Source organism: Aotus nancymaae, unplaced genomic scaffold (genome assembly GCF_030222135.1).
Source record: "Aotus nancymaae isolate 86718 unplaced genomic scaffold, 86718_ANA_hifiasm-v0.15.2.pri h1tg000079l, whole genome shotgun sequence".
Classification (NCBI taxonomy): domain Eukaryota; kingdom Metazoa; phylum Chordata; class Mammalia; order Primates; family Aotidae; genus Aotus; species Aotus nancymaae.
In genome coordinates this window covers 24928759-24947762 of record NW_026988494.1, presented here as the reverse complement: position 1 = coordinate 24947762, position 19004 = coordinate 24928759, and the positions used below count along the sequence as shown (strand labels likewise).

The window sequence follows — 19004 nt, the reverse complement described above, 5'->3', positions numbered from 1 at the left end:
CTCAGCTGACACAGGGGCCTGCCTGCCTCCGTCATCCTGAAGGATGAGGCCACCCTTTCAGCTTTTAGTGCACATGACACGGTTGATGGCTACAAAAAGACCTGCATCCCTGGCCTGGAGCAGCAACATACAATCCTGAAAATGTCATGGCTTCTGTTCTGTCACCTGGGGAGAGGAATACGTCTCTTCAGGGCCTCAAATGGTACTGAAGGTGTCTTGGAGCATGCATGTCTGTGTATCTGCCTCTGTGTGTGTTACTAAATGTCTTTCTGCATGTCTACAGTGTATGTGTGTGTGTGTCTAGGTGTCTCTGTGTGCGTGTCTAGGTGTCTGTTTGTGTATGTGTCTAGGTGTGTGTGTCTATGTCTGTTGCGTGTCTGTGTGTGCCTCTGTCTGTGTGTACATGTGTGTCTAGAGCGCATATGCATGCGACAACAAGGGCAGAACAAAGCATGGACCTCACTGTGTACAAAGCATTCCGACAGCTCCCGCTCTCCTCTTTCTGCCTGTCTTGCCTCCTTCCTCCTCTTACAGCCTCATCCCTTCCCCTCAAGTCTGAATAGATCCCAACCACCCCCTCATATACCCCAGGCAGTACACAAATGGCTCCTTCGCTCCCAATCCCTCCTGAATCCACTTCCTCGTCACGGGGAGCAGCTCCCCTCCCAACCTGGTACCAAGAAGAACACATCAGGGTGGCGGCATGGTGCTGACACTCAGCGACTCGGTGGCCACAGCCCTGCAGGGAGCTCTTGCCAAGCTCCTCCCTCCTGGGCTTCTGGAGCCTCCTCGCTGTCAGCCTCCACTCAAGCCCTTGGTGATCTGACACCCCTGCTCTGCGCCAGTCCCTTTTCTGCCACTTCCTCCCATGAAGGGGAAACCCTGGTGGTTCCCTAGAGATTCCCCCATCGTGTTCTTCACTGCAAGCTGCAGGCTGCTCCCTAATCGGGGCCCCCAGAGCCTGATATCCGGCCTGTCATTAAGGAGCCAACTTCTGAAAAGTATTTCACAGTCACAAATTCTAACAGAGGAACACAGGTTCTCCATCACCTAAGACGTGCGCACCCTCCCTTCAAACGCACACACCTCACCAGTATGGTGAGTCTCCACCTTTGGACCAGCACAGGCCCCTGCTCTGAATTTTTCCCCCACAATTTTAAAAGATTCTGTCTGCCAAACTCTGCATATCATGTGGTATCCTCTACAGGGTTACCTTGGAAAAATTTACAATTCCCCATATGCCTTCTAGACATTTAGAAGAGCTTTTCAATCCTTCCAACTACATTTTGGTGAACTTTGGGTAAGACCCTGGAGACCGTTAAGTTATGAACCACTAAAATCGAGACTGCAGGATGCCAATGAAGAACTGTCTGTGTCTACACAAGCAAGGGCTTGGAGAATGACAGAAAGAGGAATCTTCTGGCCAAACAGTTCACACCACCTTACCCTCAGGAGCAGTCTAACATTTCACTTGGCCTGTGTAGACTGAAAGACGCGCACGTGCACACACACACACACACGTGTGACCCACAGCTTCTCAGAATGACCAAAGTCAGCATCAGAGAAGCCCCCTTCTTAACACAGGTTCCCTGTGGCTCTGCGCAGTGCCCAAGGGACGCGGACTCGTGTATTCTGCTTGGCAGACATTCACCTCCTCAGGCCGGCTCAACACATGTCCCTCGGGGCCCGTGATGCCCAAATCCAGGATCCTCTGCTGCTCCTGCAATGTTTAGAGAAAGCCAGGCTGTGAGGGAGAGCAGACTTCACACAGCTCTGATGGCAGAGACCCAGCATGCAGTTATCCAGGTAAGATGGAAAACTATCACTGCCGACTGTTCTGCCCTCATCCCAAGACCTCAGGAAAAGAAGAGTTCGCTGCCCTGTTCTCAGTCCCGCCTGAGCAGGATGGATCAATTACAGCCTCCCAAAACCACTCAGCTGTTCCCTGGGATGCTGACAGCTGGTAATCTGCAGCCCTCAGCCATGGTGTAAAATGCCTGTGTGTGACATCAGGGTTCCCGCACCCCACCCAAGGCAGCTGTGTTACAGCACTGAGAGAAATGGCCTCTCTCTGCAACGGTAACTGACTAGATGTTCTGTGGGAAAACGGAGAGGCACGTGTGTCACGGGCATTCACGCCATGGGTGAGACTGAGCAGAGCTCCAGCAGGGAACACTGGGTCCCTCCTCTGCTTTTCCACCTTGGTGTTAAGCTACAGATGTCGCCTCCCTCTCTTGAGCCTGGCTCTCACCCTCCAGGTGAGAAGAAATGATGAAAAAGAAAGCCCCGCACCTCTGCAATGATGTCGCCATTTTCTGCGTGGACTTGGGCTATGGCGCCAATATCCCGGATCACACTTAATACTTCATAAATCTGAAAGAGAGAAGGGTGGGGTCAGAGACAGGGGACGTCCATCTTCCTGTTCACAAGGACAATCATCTCCCTGCTGGCAGCATTTCTGGGATGAGAAATAGGACGCGCAGGCTGCTTCTATTAGCCTGGTTTTTTTGACGTGCCAGAGGGCAATGTTTCTGGCCACATTTGATGGAGACCCCTCAGAAATTAACAGAGGCACCACAACGTAGCAGGATGTGGACCAGGAGTGAGAAGCTCTTGAGTGACACCTGGCTTTGCACCAGGTTTGCTGAGGAGGTTCTGAGTGCCCGTCCCAGACACGCCATGCTAGGCAGAGCCTCAGATCCAAGGTGGTGGAGTGGCAGTGCTGGAGGCCAGGGTACTGGGTTCAGACTCTTTCAAGGCTCAATTACATCAGCAACTGCATCCACCAGCCACTTCCCGGGAAACTAGGAGACATGCATACGCTGGAGACTTCTTTTCCCCAACAGCCACAGGGGGCCTCTTCCAAAAAGTCAACTTTCTTACCTGGCAATCCGTGAGCTGGAAGCGATCTTTGAAAGCCATGTACACGAGGAAGGAATTTACCCCTAGTACAGACAAAATAGAGAGGTGGACTTTTAATAGATAAACCAAAATATACTTGTAAACTTACAGAAAAATTAGAAGAATTAAAAGTTGCCATTAGTTGCACACCCATGTTCATAGAAGCATTATTCACAATAGCCAAAAGGTGGAAACAAAAACCAAGCCTCCATCAACTGATAAATGAATAAACCAAATGTGGGCTATCCATACAGTAGAATACTATTCAGCCTGTAAAAAGGAAAGACATCCTGACATATGCTACAACACGGAGAAACCTTAAGGACGTCATGGTAAGAGAAATAAGTCAGTTGCCAAAGGACAAAAACTATATGAAATATGAAATATTAAAGGAAGAAATTTTGATATGTTTTCCAATATGGATTGACCTTGAAAACATTATGCTAAATAAAACAAGGCAGACACACAGAAAGCGTGTATGAGGTCCCTAGAAGTCAAATTCACAGACAGAAAGTACAACAGAGGTTGCCAGGGACTGGGGTGAAGGGGAGTGAAGAGTAAGTGTTTAATGGGTGTAGGGTTTTAGTTTTGCAAGCTAGAGTCCTGTGGATGGAGGGTGTTGATGGCTGCAGCAACATGATGAGTGTATTTTAAAACACTGAACTGCACGTACACTTAAAAATAGTTAAGATGGTAATTGTAATGTTATATTTATTTTACCACAGTTAATTTTTTAAGCTGCCCCCACCAAACAAGTCTGTTGCAACTCTAACAAGAAAATGAATTAGAAGTTTCTGCCCATGAAGAACTGTGATAAATGTCTTTTTTTTGGCAGACACACTGCCTTCCATGCTGATTTTTAAGAAAATGATTTTTTAAGTAAGAAAAGGTCCATCAGTTCAACAAGCAGATGTCGCAATTCTCATCCTGGCGTCTTGGAGTTCTTGCCTCCCCAGGCACCAGACCAAACATCCCTGCCCAACATTCATCACAATTTTAAACAATTGTCCTGACAACCTCACAGCCTTGGAGCTTAATTCAAGCCACCTGGGGGGTGCTGGGAGCTGCCTGAGTTAAATGCCTCCGGACATCCTGGCCCTTCTCCCATTGCCAGGCAACAGTAACCATGGTAACCCTCCTGCCTGGTTTGGAGTAGATTCAGTCTAAGTAGCCACAGTTAAATCACTCAGAGTCCCCGCATGCTCAAAAGTGAGAAAAGTCAAAGGTTACCTATTTTCTTTTATATGGAAGCTTTGTGCTGGAAAGAATCTTAGAGGACATGTCATGCAAGACCCCCATGTGAAAAATGTTTAAAAAACTGACACACATAAAATGTAAGCAATTTACCCAGGGTCATACAGTCTGGGTGAGATCAGAGAAACCCAAGAAGCTTGCTTTTCATTCTGGGGCGTTTTCTACCATTCTGGTGCCTAGAGACTTCCCTCTTGTCATGTCACTCACAGCACATGGTGCTTCTGAGCCTGGAAGTCCCAGAACCCTAAAGCAATAGATGCTTCACTCAACGCTAAGATCCAATGAGGTTAATTTGGTCTCTAGCCAAGCCCAAGGAGACACAGGAAGACAATGCGGTCTGGCTCTTCCACCCAAACCCCCAAGGTTCCTGTTGACAAGAGTCCCAGAGGCACCTTGAGGTGGTAAAGATTCCTCCCGCCTCTCTGTGAATCTTTCCAATCCCTGGAAATTTCTTCTCCAAAATAATGCTAGGGAACAGAAAAGACCCCTCAGGTTGTCACTCAATTTTGAAGTGTCTCATAGCCCTCAAGTCTATCCTAGATTCGTCCAGGTTTGTAGCAGGGGGCTGCCCAACACTCTCCTGAGACCGAATCCTCACTGGGATATGTATTTGTTAATATATATATATATATATTTTTTTTTTTTTTTTTTGAGTTGAAGTATCGCTCTTGTTCTCCAGACTGGAATGCAATGGCATGATCTCGGCTCACTGCAACCCCGCCTCCCGGGTTCAAGCAATTCTCCTGCCTCAGCCTCCTGAGTAGCTGGAATTGCAGGCGCCTGCCACCATACCCAGCTAATTTTTGTATTTTTAGTAGAGACAGGGTTTCACCTTGTTGGCCAGGCTGCTCTCGAACTCTTTTTTTTTTTTTGAGACAGAGTTTCACTCTTGTTACCCAGGCTGGAGTGCAATGGCGCGATCTCGGCTCACCGCAACCTCCGCCTCCTGGGTTCAGGCAATTCTCCTGCCTCAGCCTCCCGAGTAGCTGGGATTACAGGCACGCGCCACTATGCCCAGCTAATTTTTGTATTTTTAGTAGAGACGGGGTTTCACCATGTTGACCAGGATGGTCTCGATCTCTTGACCTCAGGTGATCCATCCACCTCAGCTCCCAAAGTGATGGGAGTACAGGCGTGAGCCACTGTGCCCTCCGTATTTGTTATTTTTTGAGGGTAAATCACTCTCTCGGCAGCCTCAACTCCCCACCCTGGATAGCGAGCACAGTGCCCGCAACCAGTAAGTGGTGAGCAGCTGTCACGGAAGAATAGGTCCCAGCAGTAATGCTCATCCTTCCCTTATCAACAAAGGCTTATGTTACTGCACTGGGTAAGGCCACCTCCAATCAGCACAAGCTGCAGCCCAAAGCCCTCTCTCCTTCCCAGGGGCAGACATGGGCATGAGGCACAAATGGAATCTGGAAGCACTGTCACTGAGCCTTTCTTCCCGGGCCTGTGCCAGTTGATGGACTGAAGTGGGAACATCTGCAGAGGGCAGTGAGTCAGTGCAACCTACCGTGATCCTTCACAAGCGCTTCCATCTCCTCCTGGATGCCCTTATGCCACTCGGTGATGTCCACGTGCAGAGAGTAGTCGCAGCAGGACTTGCTGTCGGCCCATTCCCTCCACTGGTCAAAGGCAGCAAGCAGGCTTGTCCCAGGCTCAGGAACCACATGGTCAACTGGAAAGAAACAGACATGTGTCGTCATCACCAAAAGCCTCAAGGGCCGTGAGTCAGCAGGTATTTTCCCATTTGAACCCTGAATAAGGGCTTCTTGGGTTCAAAATTGAGATGGTGATCTCTACAACCAGCTTCTAAGAATCCATGCAACCCAGCTGATTATCCAAGAGAGAGAAAGCAGAAAGCAGAAACTTGGCACTGGATGATGTCTCCAGTGAAACCAGGCATGCACTGCCCAGATCTGATTTCCCAACCCAAAACCCCTGAAAGCTCAAGCGTTGGGTGCATTTCACGGACAATCAGTCCTTATAGACAGCCGCAGTGTCAAATGGCAGGGGAGCAGCCAAACCCTTCTTTGTGCTGAAAGCAGCTTATGAGACGCCCTCCACCAGACAGCAGGGAACTTGAAGGGGCTGGAGCAGAGCCACACGGACTGGGCTTTTCAAAAGTTCCCGGGCATTACCTGCTCTCTCATTACTGCTCATATTTCTGAAGCATAATACCACTTTGTAATTTAAGGGAAATCTCTCATCTTAAGAGTTCAAAGTGTTTTAAGACCACAGTCATTGTTATATTACTATGGAGGTAGGCTGATCTGGAAGACAGAGGACTTTGGATGCAAGCTGACCTGAGATGCTTTCCTAGCTCCATCATTCACCCACAAGGTGTCCTTGGGTAAATGCCTTTATTTCCACTGTCCTAATTTCTGTGCTGGTTTAAAATGGGGATAATATTACCTAGCACATACATTTGTTATGAGAATTAAAGGAGACAGCGTATCTATCAATCTTATGTCATTCCCCAATTTAAATGCTCCCAAGGCTTCCCCCACTCTTCAGATAAAGATTAAAGTCCCAGTAAAGTGTGCAAAATCCTGCCCAGTGTGGCCCTAGTGACCTACCTCTATAACATCTCTGGACCATCTCTCCCCTGTACCCTGCTCTCCAGCTACATGGACCATTTTTCAGTTCCTAAAATATCTACCTGCTGCATCCCACCACAGGGCCTTTGCACCTGTTACTATCTCTCCTAGGTCGTAGAGAGCTCTCGCCCTGTTAACATGATGGCAGGAGGGTTACCAGGACTATTCTTCCCCATCTTCTGCACACAAGAACTAAAATACAAACTGAAATGATTTGTCCAAGGTCAAATCGAACTTGTGCAACAATAAAAATAAAAACCAGGACTCGACACTTAAAGCAATGAATCATTCTTCCTAAATGTTAGATTTTGTACACTCAGGTAAGCAGTTCTGAGCTAAGAAAACGTCAGCCCATGTAATGCTAAAGAGCTCAGATTTCTGAAATGGATCAAATCTTGAAGAGGCTGCTAAATTCTGATCAACTGGGCTTGGTTTCATAATATCAGAAACATAGTCATTGCACTTTGGGAGGCCGAGGCAGGAGGATCACTTGAGGTCAGGAGTTTTGAGACCATCCTGGCCAACATGGTGAAACTCTGTCTCTACTAAAAATACAAAAATTAGCTGGGCGTGGTAGCGTACGCCTATAGTCTCAGCTACTAGGGAGGCTGAGGCAGGAGAACTGCTTGAACCTGGGAGGTGGAAGTTGCAGTGAGCCAAGATGGCACTACTGCATTCCAAAGCCTTGGCGACAGGGCAAGCCCTTGTCTCAAATATATATATATATGTGTGTGTGTGTGTGTATATATATATATATATAGCCATCTAAGCTGAATTTTCTTTTGACAAAATTTACCTTTTTGTAAGTATCAGAGTATGTAATTAAATGGGTACAAGCATACCTGGTATCTGTAATATCGATAATGTTATCTAATTAAAACAAAAATGATGTCTACTTTAAATGCAAGTTTATTCCATCAGTAAAATGCTAACATAGAAAACTTGACAAAAAAATTCCAATTTTTCTTAAGTTGTATGTCCCCTCCATCAAAAAAAAATTAAAAAAAAAAAAAAAGGAAAGAAAACCACACAAATATCACTGTGTAGCAATCAGTTTGGGCAGGATCTCCCTACCCACCCCCCTGGCTGCATCTCTTATCCTCCTACAAATCACCCTTCAGAAGCAGGTAGAAGGATCTTAAACTTTTAATCAGACATTGCCTTTCCCCTTATTAAATCCTTCAGTAGCTGTCTACCGTCCTTAGAGTACAATTCAAACTCTTTCCCTTGGTCCCGTCAGATCCGGTCCTAGCTGATTTCTCCCAGGTACTCGCTTTCCCTGACCTGCTCACCTGCAATGGCCATCCCAGCCATTCTTCACTTTGACCTGCCCAACTCCTGGGCAACTCCAAGCCTGTGCACAAGCAGCTCCTCTCTCTGGAAACCCATTCCCCTCGCTCTTTACTTAGGCATCTCTTCATCCTTCTCCCTGGCGCTATATGTCACCATCCCAGGGTTGCATCATTTCTGAATCAGTTTCACTCATTCACTGTCTAACCCCTGACTAGAATGCAAACTCCCTCCGACCAGGGACTAAACGCCTAGATCAGGCAAGAGCCAAATGAATGCTCTAAATAAGTGATGGAACGTTTCCTTCCAGCTCTGACATTCCACTTGCAATCAGGTCAAGCAGCAAAGGAGGCACTCTCCTGGGAACCGGACCAGCTCTTCCTGCGGCAGAGACCCTCCCCTCAAAACTGCCCTGCCAGACCCTCCCTTATGGAAATGCATTCCTTTCACTGGCCAGCAAGGGGAATGAGTGGAGAAAATAATTTTTTTCTAATGATATGATTCTTTGAGTTGAACATTTCAAAAATACAGAAAACTTTAGGGCAAGTAATTAATCCCATTATCACCATCACCCCAAAATCAACCTATTCAAATTTGGGTATATTTTTGCTGTCTTTTTTCCATGTATTATACCTTATTCTATTTCTTTCTTTATAGTCCACTTTCTTCCCCCAAGAAGTTTTAAGGTAGTTTATAGAGATACATAAAATACAAGAAAATTTGACAAACCAAAAAGATTAATACAAGATAAAGTGGAAGAAAAATAATGGAAAATCAGGAATGAGGCATGTATGTATGTGTATATATGTACATGTGTATGTATGTGTGTATACGTGTTGTAAAATATGAGTATGTATATGTGGATACAAGTGTGTATGTACATATGTGTGTGTTTGTATAGATAAATATATGACATTTAGTCTTATACACTGGCTAAATTCAGAGTTAGGCTCTCTAGCCAATGTAAATAAGGAAGCCTGATGTGTTCAACATATCTACTTCCTTTATGATTAAAAAAACAAATCCCTCCTACGAAGGGTAAGTACTAGTGACACTAAGACCCACATGCTCATAGTCACTGAATAATCCTTTCCTTATCTTGATTTATGACTTTTAAAAATACTTTATTATTGTTATTAGATACATCTAATAATATTTTAAATTCATGCGTACCTTACGAAGAGACAACACCAGGTTCCGTTCCTGGGCTATTTTGCTCCATTCATCTCAATCAGTACTAAATAGAAGAGCTTTTTGATACATTTTAATATCTGGTAGCAAAAGCTCACTTGAGGCCAGGAGTTCAAGACCAGCCTGGGCAACATGATGAAACCTCGTCTGTACTAAAAATACAAGTTGACTGGGCATGGTGGCAGCTGCCTGTAATCCCAGCTACTCAAGAGGCTGAGGCAGGAGAATTGCTTGAACCCAGGAGGTGGAGGTTGCAGTGAGCTGAGACTGCACCATTACACTCCAGCCTCGGCGACAGAGCAAGACTCTGTCTCAAAAACAAAAAACAAAAAAAAATGGGAGAAAAAAAAAGCTCATTTCCTTCATAAGACTTTCTCCCCTTTAACTTAGGCCAAGGCACTGATTACCATTGCAAGGTTCAAGCAAGCCATCTAAAGCCTTGCAGCCATCACCACAACCTAGTTTTAGAACATCACCAGAAAAGAAAGTGTGTACCCACCTGCAGTCACTCCCCACTCCCTCCTAGCCTGCGACCCCAAGCCCCTGGCAACCACTAATCTACTTTCTGTCTCTGCCCCACTCACCCTTAGACAACGTGAAGAGGGTGACAGGCAAGGACAACTTCAGGCTGATGACAGGACCCATGATCCTACACCCCAATGATGTGTCATCAGTAACCTGATGCTAGACTCCTCAGACTTCAGGGTGCACAATAATGTCACGAGTGTTCGCTAAAACACAGGTTCTGGCCATGTGCAGTGGTTTATGCCTATAATCCCAGCACTTTGGGAGGCCGAGGCAGGAGGATCGCTAGATCCCAGGAGTTCAAGACCAGCCTGGGCAACAAAGCAAGACTCTATCTCAAAAAAAATAAAATAAAATAAAAATAAAACACAGGTTCCCAAACCTTGCCCCAGAGTTTCTGATGCTGCAGGTCCAGACTGGGACCCAGTAATCTGCATTTCTACTCAGCAACTCGGGAGCTACTGAGTCTGCCTTGAACCACCTTGAGCATCACTAACCGAGTGCAAATCTTTTCCCAAAACTTCTCCCTCCACCTCCATTCACTCCTGCCCATTTTACCACAAAGGGCCTGTTTACTACACAACAGCATCATCACTTACAAAAAATAGCACAGTCCCTGGCTGTAATCCCATGGCTTCCTTCCACATCCAAAATCAGCTCCGGGGGTTATAAACCCTTGGAAAACTCAGGACCCGGACACAGCTGAGCACTTCATGACACTCAGAAACATGTTCACGAAAAGCTTCCACGTGTTTTCCCACAGTTCTCTTTCCACAGAAGCTCTCCTGGGAAAAGCCGCTCCAAGGGAACAGGACGGAATGTCATACTGACTTCCGGAGGGAGCAGGGTCCCCACTGAAGACACAAGCCTGAAAATGACTTGCACAGAACTCACAGGCCTTTCCTCTGGTGACCTCCCTGAGCTGTCAGCCCCTGCAAGAGGGCAGCCATGGCAACCCGGCTATACCAGCAGTGAGAAGAAAATGGGCTTGCAGGTCAAGGAGCCCCCAAATCTAGGTTTGGCTGCAGCACGTCCTCACTGTGGTTTAGCCTTTAGGAACCTCCATTTCTTCACTTATAAAAACACAGGCGGCCGGGTGCGGTGGCTCATGCCTATATTCCCAGCACTTTGAGAGGCTGAGGTGGGTGGATTACAAGGTCAGGAGTTTGAGACCAGCCTGGCTAACATGGTGAAACCCCATCTCCACTAAAATACAAAAACTGAGCTGGGCATGGTAGCGTGCGTCTGTAGTCTCAGCTACTGAGGAGGCTGAGGCAAGGGAATCCCTTGAACTTGGGAGGTAGAGGTTGCAGTGAGCCGAGATCATGCCACTACAATCCAGACTGGCAACAGAGTGAGATTCCACCTCAGAAAAAAAAAAAAATGTCAAAAGGCCCTACCTTTTTTTTTTTAACAGTTTTATTGAGATATAATTCACATACTATGCAATCACTCATTTAAAGGGTATAACTCAATGACTTTTAGTACACTCACAGAGCTTTACAACCATTGCAACAATCTAATTTTAAAACATGAGCCAAAGAAGAAACCTGCTACCCACTTAGAGTCACTCCCCACTCCCTCCTACCCCCGCTACTCCCTCCTACCCCCGCTACTCCCTCCTACCCCCGCTACTCCCTCCTACCCCTGCTACTCCCTCCTACTCCTGCTACTCCCAAACCCTAGCCACCAAGAATCTACTTTCTATCTCCACAGATCTGTTTATTCGGGACATTTCCTATAAACGGAATCACATAAAATGCAGTCTTGCATGTCTGGCTGCTTTCACTTGGCATCATGTTGTCAAGGTTCATCCGTGCTGAAGCGAGAATCGGTGCTTCATTCCCTTCCTGCCTCGAGAGGTTCCCTATTTTTCTGCATTTTGGATATTAGCAACCGTGTGAGACACAAAGTACATAAGCTGCTCCCTAAAACTTCAAATAGAAGACCGCTTTGGAGTCTGTAGTATTTAAATGACCCTACTTTTAAAATTTTTTTTCTTTTATCCTTTTTCTTTTGTTGAGAAGGGGCCTCGCTCTGGCGCCCAGACTTGAGTGCAGTAGCGAAATCACAGCTCACTGCAGTCCTGACTTCCTGGGCTCAAGCCATCCTCCCACCTCATCCTCCCAAGCAGCTAGGACCACAGGCGTGCGCCACCACACCTGGCTAATTTTTTTTATTATTATTATCATGTGTAGAGACGAGGTCTCACTATGCTGCCCAGACTGGAACTTTTTCTTTTTAAAACTCACTGTAGACTCACATGCAGTTGTTTTTTGTTGACTTTTTCTTTTTTTTTTTTTTGAGATGGAGTCTTGCTCTGTCGCCAGGCTGGAGTGCAGTGGCGCAATCTTGGCTCACTGCAACCTCCGCCTCCTGGGTTCAAGCGACTCTTCTGCCTCAGCCTCCAGAACAGCTGGGACCACAGGCATATGCCACCATGCCCAGCTAATTTTTTTTTTTTGTATTTTTAGTACAGACAGGGTTTCACCATGTTGGCCAGGATGGTCTCGATCTCTTGACCTCGTGATCCACCCACCTCGGCCTCCCAAAGTGCTGGGATTACAGGCGTGAGCCACTGTGGACAGCTGACTCACATGTAGTTGTAAGAAATGACACAGAGAGAGCCTTCATATCCTTCACCTCGTTTCCCCCAAAGGAAACAACTTACCTAACTATAGTACAATTTTACAGCCACACTGATACAGAATCCAAGACCCCGAATTTTTAAAGGGCTAGGGCTGGCAGTATTTCTGATAAGGTCTCAAGAGGCCCCTTTGTAATTAAAACACAGGGATGTCAAAAATGCCATCCCTGCAGTTCCAGTTCTGGAATTGAAGCAGACGAGCAGGTACCACAGTCTGTAAATCAGCTGGGGGTTATGCACATGGAGCAGGAGGGAGGAGAGAGGATGGGAAGCCCTCATTGAGCCTGTGATCTCACCTCGATGTTATACCCATGGAGCATGAGGGAAGAGGGAGGATGGGAGCCCTCATTCAGCCCTGTGATCCCCCCTCGGGGTTATACCGGTGGAATGGAAGGGGAAAGATGGGGAACCCTCACTCAGCCCTGTGACCCCACCTTAGGTCTATACCAGTGGAGCAAGAGGGAAGAGGGAGGATGGGGAGCCCTCACTCATCCCTGTGATCCCCTCCCTTCAGCCTCTGAAGCAAGGAAGGGCAGATGCTGAAGCTCCTGTCATCAGTGCACACACCTTCCCCTGCTCCCTGGACACTTACTCTATCAGCACTGCCCATCTCCAGGATCCTATTCTAAATAGTCACAGCCCCATTCTCCAGCCCCATTCCCTGCTTTTCAATGTGTGTGCATCAGCTTCTCCCTTTTTCGTCTCAGACAAATGAATCGGCTTGAATTAAAAGCAAACCATCAGGGAGGCAGTAACACGAGCCACCCACTGGCTTATCTACGTCGCTTTTCTGAGCTGGCATCTACCCTGCAAAATGCCGGGCGACCTCATCCACCAGGGAGGGAATGGCTTTTGTTGGAGAAGAGATAAGAGCTTTTGTGGGTCATGCTTGGCAGTTAGGATAGAGTGGTTTTGCTCTCAAAAAAAAAGCAAAAAAGGAGGAGAAAGCACCTGCCCCTGAGAATTTAAGAGGTACCCACTGAAGAGGCACTACTGGAAAGACCAGAGCCAGATGCCTGGGGTCCAGGCCAGTTCTGCCACTTCCTCACCACGTGACTTAGGCAATAAGTTCAAACTCTCAGAGCTTCAGATTCCTCAACCACGAAATGGGACTAATAATTAACTCAGGGTTCTAGGGTGTTGTAAATGAGGGAATATGGGAAGAGCATCTGCTACATAGATGTGGCTTGATAAACACCCCCAGGAAGACAAAGCTATGTTCCTTTGTAATAAAAATGGCCATGCATAAAACACTGTGTAGTATTTAGGTGCCTCTAAAGCACATGCCACCTTGCAGGGTAAACTACTTGCCTTGTGCAAATACACTGTTTCTCCCACAATGCTGAAGAAGCCTTTTCCTAAGAGCTATAACTATTTAGAATGTCTGTGCCTGAGTTTTTTCACCTATGAAATAGCAAAAATAACACACATCCCAGCATTTTTTATCCGTGTTCAATAAGATGGTGTCTGTAAACTATAAAAGGCACTGTTCAAATATGACCAACTACCATCGTTTTCTTCTGTCTAGAAGCAAGCAGGGGAACTGGTATACAGAAGGTGCTCAGTGCACACAGGCCAGACCAACCATCACACCTGCCTCTGGCCAACTTTAGCCTCTTCCTCCAAGGGGCGCAGCCATGGAGCTATGTGACTGAATACACCAACCTGAGAACCCCGGCACCCACTGAAGTCCCAGGAGTACCCAGCTCTCACATGGGTCCTCCATGCAGACTCACAGTGTCTGGATTTTAAACTCCAGCCCTCCTAAAGAATGGGGAGGGGCACCTTTGGTTAGTACACACCAATGAAATGACTAACTGTAATGTAAGGGTAAGTCACAAACAATGAAAGATGAGAGTAATAGTAAAAACCATTCTGATTTATTCAGCACTGCCTGAGTGTCTGGTATTACTCTAAGCATCTTCCACAGATTCTCTTATTTAATCCTCACAAGAGCCCCCTGAGCTGAGCCAGGGTTGGCCCTAGTTTTCAGCTGAACAGACAGACAGTGAGATTAAGTAACCCGCTCACATTACTTAAAAGGCACCAGACACACGCCCTGTGCCTCCAGCAGGTAAGGCTCTTGGCAGAACTCTAGACAGTGGTCAACACGTGGCCTTAGCCAGTGCAGCCACTGACTGGCAGAGCTGGAATCTGACCCCAGGACGTGCGATCGAAAGACAGTGGGAAGGCTGGTTAACTGAGAAGTGAAATGCAGTCTTATCCCTTCATATATTATAACTAAAGCAAGTGACCCAATTCAATAAACAGATAGGAAAACGGTGTCCTTAGCCTAAGGGCTGCAGCATGTGAACAAACGTTCTTCACTGCTTGGACCTTCAGGCACTTGAGTAGTCCTCTCCTTTCTCTTTCCTACACCTCGTTTAACATAAGTTTGCTTTTCAAACGAAAGCAATATCTTCATATAAATCAAGTGGAGCTATCGGCCATTGTTCAGCATCTAGCAAGCCCTGCTAGACTGACTGTGACTGATTCTGAGGGGAGTAAGAGTTAAGGGAAGATCTGGTAAAATGCTTATAAAACAAACAACTTCCTTTAAGTGATCTGGTGATCAGCCAACTTTGGAGGAAACAAGACATAGAAGAGATAAACTGTGCCCTTAAAATGCCAACAATCTAGTTAGGGAAGACAAAAACACTAAAAGATACGAAAGGGGTACGGATAAAATGATTCTGGGGGACCCTCCGGCTACTCCCTGTCCCCACCCCTCTCTTCTCATCGAGCTATGGAGGAGCTGAATGTTGCTGATGCCCCACTTTCTCACTCCCATTTCCTTCTGGCCCACTGCACCCATCCTGCTGCTGCCTGCAGCCTGTCCCTGCCACATCCCAGCTCTGTTCCCTCCCTGTCTGCTCAGCTCCCGGACAGCAATCATGCAAATCTACCTCCTACGTCTCGAAAGAATCTTCCCCTGGCTCCTGTTCCTCCACCCTCATTTTCTTTATTTTTAATTTTTTTATTATTCATTTACTTACTTATTTATTTTTTGAGACTGAGTCTTGCTCTGGAGCCCAGACTGGAATGCAGTGGCACGATCTCAGCTCACTGCAACCTCCACCTCCCAGGCTCAAGTAATTCTCCTGTCTCAGCCTCCTGAGTAGCTGGGATTACAGGCATGTGCCACCACACCCAGCTAATTTTTGTATTTTTAGTAGAGACAGGGTTTCACCACATTGGCCAGACTGGTCTTGAACTCCTGACCTCAGGTGATCTGCCCACCTTGGCCCCCCAAAGTGCTGGGATTACAGGTGTGAGCTACCATGCCAGGACTATTTTTTGTTATTTTTTTGAGACAGGGTCTCGTTCTGTCACCTGGGCTGGAATGCTGTTGTGCAATCATGGCTGACTGCAGCCTTAACCTCCAGGGCTCAGGCAATCCTCCCACCTCAGCCTCCCGAGTAGCTGGGACCACAGTCACATGCCACCATGCCCAGTTAATTTCTAATTTTTTGTAGAGAAAGGGTCTCCCATGTTGCCCAGGCAGATCTCAGACTCCTGGGCTCAAATGATCCTCCTACCTTGGCCTCCTCAAGTGCTGGGATTACAGGCATGAGCTACCATGCTCCTCTTGCCCTCATTTTCAATGCTCATCCGGGAGGTCTGTCCCATTCATAAGATTTCACTCACACTCCTGACACTTATTCAAAAGTCCCGAGCCAAGGTTCTCAATAGCAGAACGGCAGGGCCTTCCCTGGCTGGTAGGCATGGGGCTCCTGATCTCTCACTCACCTCTAATGTTTCCTCTCTTCTCCCTCCTGGCCACACCTTCTCCGTCCTTCCTGACCTCCTTCCTCCCATCCCTCAGGATTCAGTCTTCCTCATCACCAGTTCTGGCCTCAGCACTCACTCGTGGATGGACCTGAGATGGAGGACCCTCTTTAGTCTCAGGAAAAACCCCACGGTGTGCAGCTGAAGCAAGTGGGCCTCACCAGTGACTGTACCTGCCAGGACGGCAGGTACCCACTGCCCAAAGGGAGCCACTCATCCTGAAGCCTAGAGTGGGCCCCTGGAGCTGCCCACACCTGCAGCCCATACCCTGCCCACTGCTTCCTTTCTCATTGCCTGGGCCCTGGAATGAGGATGTCCTTCCTTCCAGGCTGCTGAGAGAGCACCTGGGAAGCCAGAGAGTCAGAGCTGGAGACGGTGGGTGAGGAAGGAGAGGCAGGGAGGAGGCAGAGAGAAGGCCCAGATTCTAAACCCACTGTAATGTCACATTCTCAAGATGATGCTGCAGAGGCATCTTGGGCTTTCCACCCCATTTTCCTGGAAGAACACAGGCACAACCCCAGCTCTGCATGGCAGGGAAACATGTCCACCTCTCTTCAGAAAGCTTCAAAAACAGGAATGGGACAGTTGAACCATTTTAGAATTTCATATACGTTTACATTTATTTGATAGCATAATATCAACCTCATATATAGTTTTTTTTTTTTTTTCCTATTTTTGAGACAGAGTCTCACTCTGTCACCCAGGCTGGAGTGCAATGGTGCGATCTTGGCTCACTGCAGCCTCCGCCTCCTGGTTTCGAACGATTCTCCTGCCTCAGCCTCCCGCGTAGCTGAGACTACAAGTGCCTGCCACCATGCCCGGCTAATTTTTATATTTTTAGTGGAAAAGGGGTTTCACCATGTTGGTCAGGCTGGTCTGGAACTCCTGACCTCGTGATCTGCCTGCCTTGGCCTCCCAAAGTGCTGGGATTACAGGCATGAGCCACCACGCCCAGTAAGATATAGTTTTTTTAAGTGATTCACAAAGTGTTACCTTATCTGATGCTCAAACAAGGTAGGCAGATCCTTACATCACAGATGCAGAGCCTGGGGGCCATAGACCTTGCCTGCTGCTGTGTAGACAGAAGGTGGGAGCTCAAACCCCAACCTGGGAGCTCTTGGCACATGCCTCCTTCTACAGCTTAAAGCACCGCCTCCTTCTTGGCATGTCTATGAACAGCAGTCACCTCAGTGGTCCATCCCTAAATCCTTTCTGTCACTAGAAACACACAAGATCACTTAAGTGGATAACTAATGACCTTAACCCAGTGTGCATAAGAGAAAGCCAATTCAGGGCAGCAGATAGTGAGCTTGTCAGTGTTTTGGCACCTCCTAAAACTCTTCTCTGAGGTGTGGTATAGCTTGTTCATGGGCTCCCTGCATTCAAAATCAAAGGCCAGGCTACGCTGGGTGTGGTGGTTCACGCCTGTCATCCCAGCGCTTTGGGAGGACGAGGTAGGTAGATCACCTGAGGTCAGGAGTTCGAGACCAGCCTGACCAATATGGTGAAACCCTGTCTCTACTAAGATTACAAAAATTAGCCGGGCATGGTAGCAGGCACCTATAGTCCCAGCTACTCGGGAGGCTGAGGCAGGAGAATCGCTTGAACCGGGGAGGCAGAGGTGGCAGTGAGCCAAAGTCGGGCCACTGCACTCCAGCATGGGCGACACAGCAAGACTGTATCAGAAGGAAAAAAAAAGGCCAAGCTAATGAAATCTGGGTGTGGTGGTGAAGGGCCAACACCACCAAAGGAAAATGTGCAAATCCTCTAAGAGTGATGAGCCCAGTGCTGAGCAGAAACTCGCTCCCTAGCTCACAAAACCAGATGGAGGGAATGAGGGTCTTCCAGCCCATGTGCAGGCAGCAAGGGGTCAGTGTTCCAAGCATGCCCCCACCTCCAGAGCCAGTCCTGAGCCCCAGAGTGTCCCTCCCTGCCAGGAATGGCTTTACTTCAAAACTAGGACTGGGGCATTTGTTCTCCGCTAACACACAGATCGGTCGTGCATGGTCTGAGCACTGTCTGCAAAGAAGGTTTCATCAAACCCTGAGTCCTGAACATGAATCTGTAGGAGCAATGATAAACAACAAAAGTATTTCAAGAATTTTTTTTTTTTCTTTAACTCAGGTTGGAGTGCAATGGCACGATCTCAGCTCACTGCAGCCTCAACTTCCTGGGCTCAAGTGATCTTTCCACCTTGGCCTCCCTAGCAGCTGGAAGGCCAAGCTAATATTTTTTAGTACAGATGGGGTTTCACTATGTTGCCCACACTGGTCTCAAACTCCTAGGCTCAAGCGATCTGCCCACCTCAGCCGCCCAGCCTCAAGGACTTTGTACACATGAATCTAGCTTACTGATATTAACAAGTCTGGCAGATTCTACCCGAAAAAACTATTTGCAGCTGGAATCGGGTTGATTAAAGGACACTAAGAAATTATTCAATCATCTTATGATTGAATATTCAATCATTTTATGAATCTGAAACTCAGAAATGTTTCAAGCATTTCTAAAAGATGCATAATCAGATATAACAATAACCAGAATTAAGTCTCCAGGTCTGCATCTTAAATCTGTACTGTTTTCTTTACTTTTTTTTTTTCTTTTTTGTAACAGGAAAAATATTACCTATAATCCCACTTACCAAATAATAACTACTAATCTTTTTCTTTTTTTTCTTTTTTGTTTTTTAGAGACACTCTCACTGTCACTCAGGCTGGAGTACAGGGTGCAATCTCGGCTCACTGCAACCTCCACCTCCCAGGTTCAAGTGATTCTCCTGCCTCAGCCTCCCAAGTAGCTGAGATTACAGC

The 19004-nt window shown here is 47.1% G+C and overlaps 1 protein-coding gene across 3 annotated transcripts in view; it reads right to left on the bottom strand.

The window, feature by feature from the left end:
- Positions 1-19004, bottom strand: part of DPYSL2 (dihydropyrimidinase like 2) — a 139687-nt gene that overhangs the window by 28536 nt on the left and 92147 nt on the right. For all 3 annotated transcript variants that reach the window (XM_012435149.3, XM_012435150.3, XM_064368713.1), the window contains exons 4-7: positions 5669-5833; positions 2884-2945; positions 2293-2373; positions 1652-1720 (exon numbers count right to left, since the gene is read on the bottom strand). In XM_012435149.3, coding sequence (XP_012290572.2) covers positions 1652-1720; positions 2293-2373; positions 2884-2945; positions 5669-5833 — 377 coding nt within the window. The remainder of the gene's footprint in view (positions 1-1651; positions 1721-2292; positions 2374-2883; positions 2946-5668; positions 5834-19004) is intronic.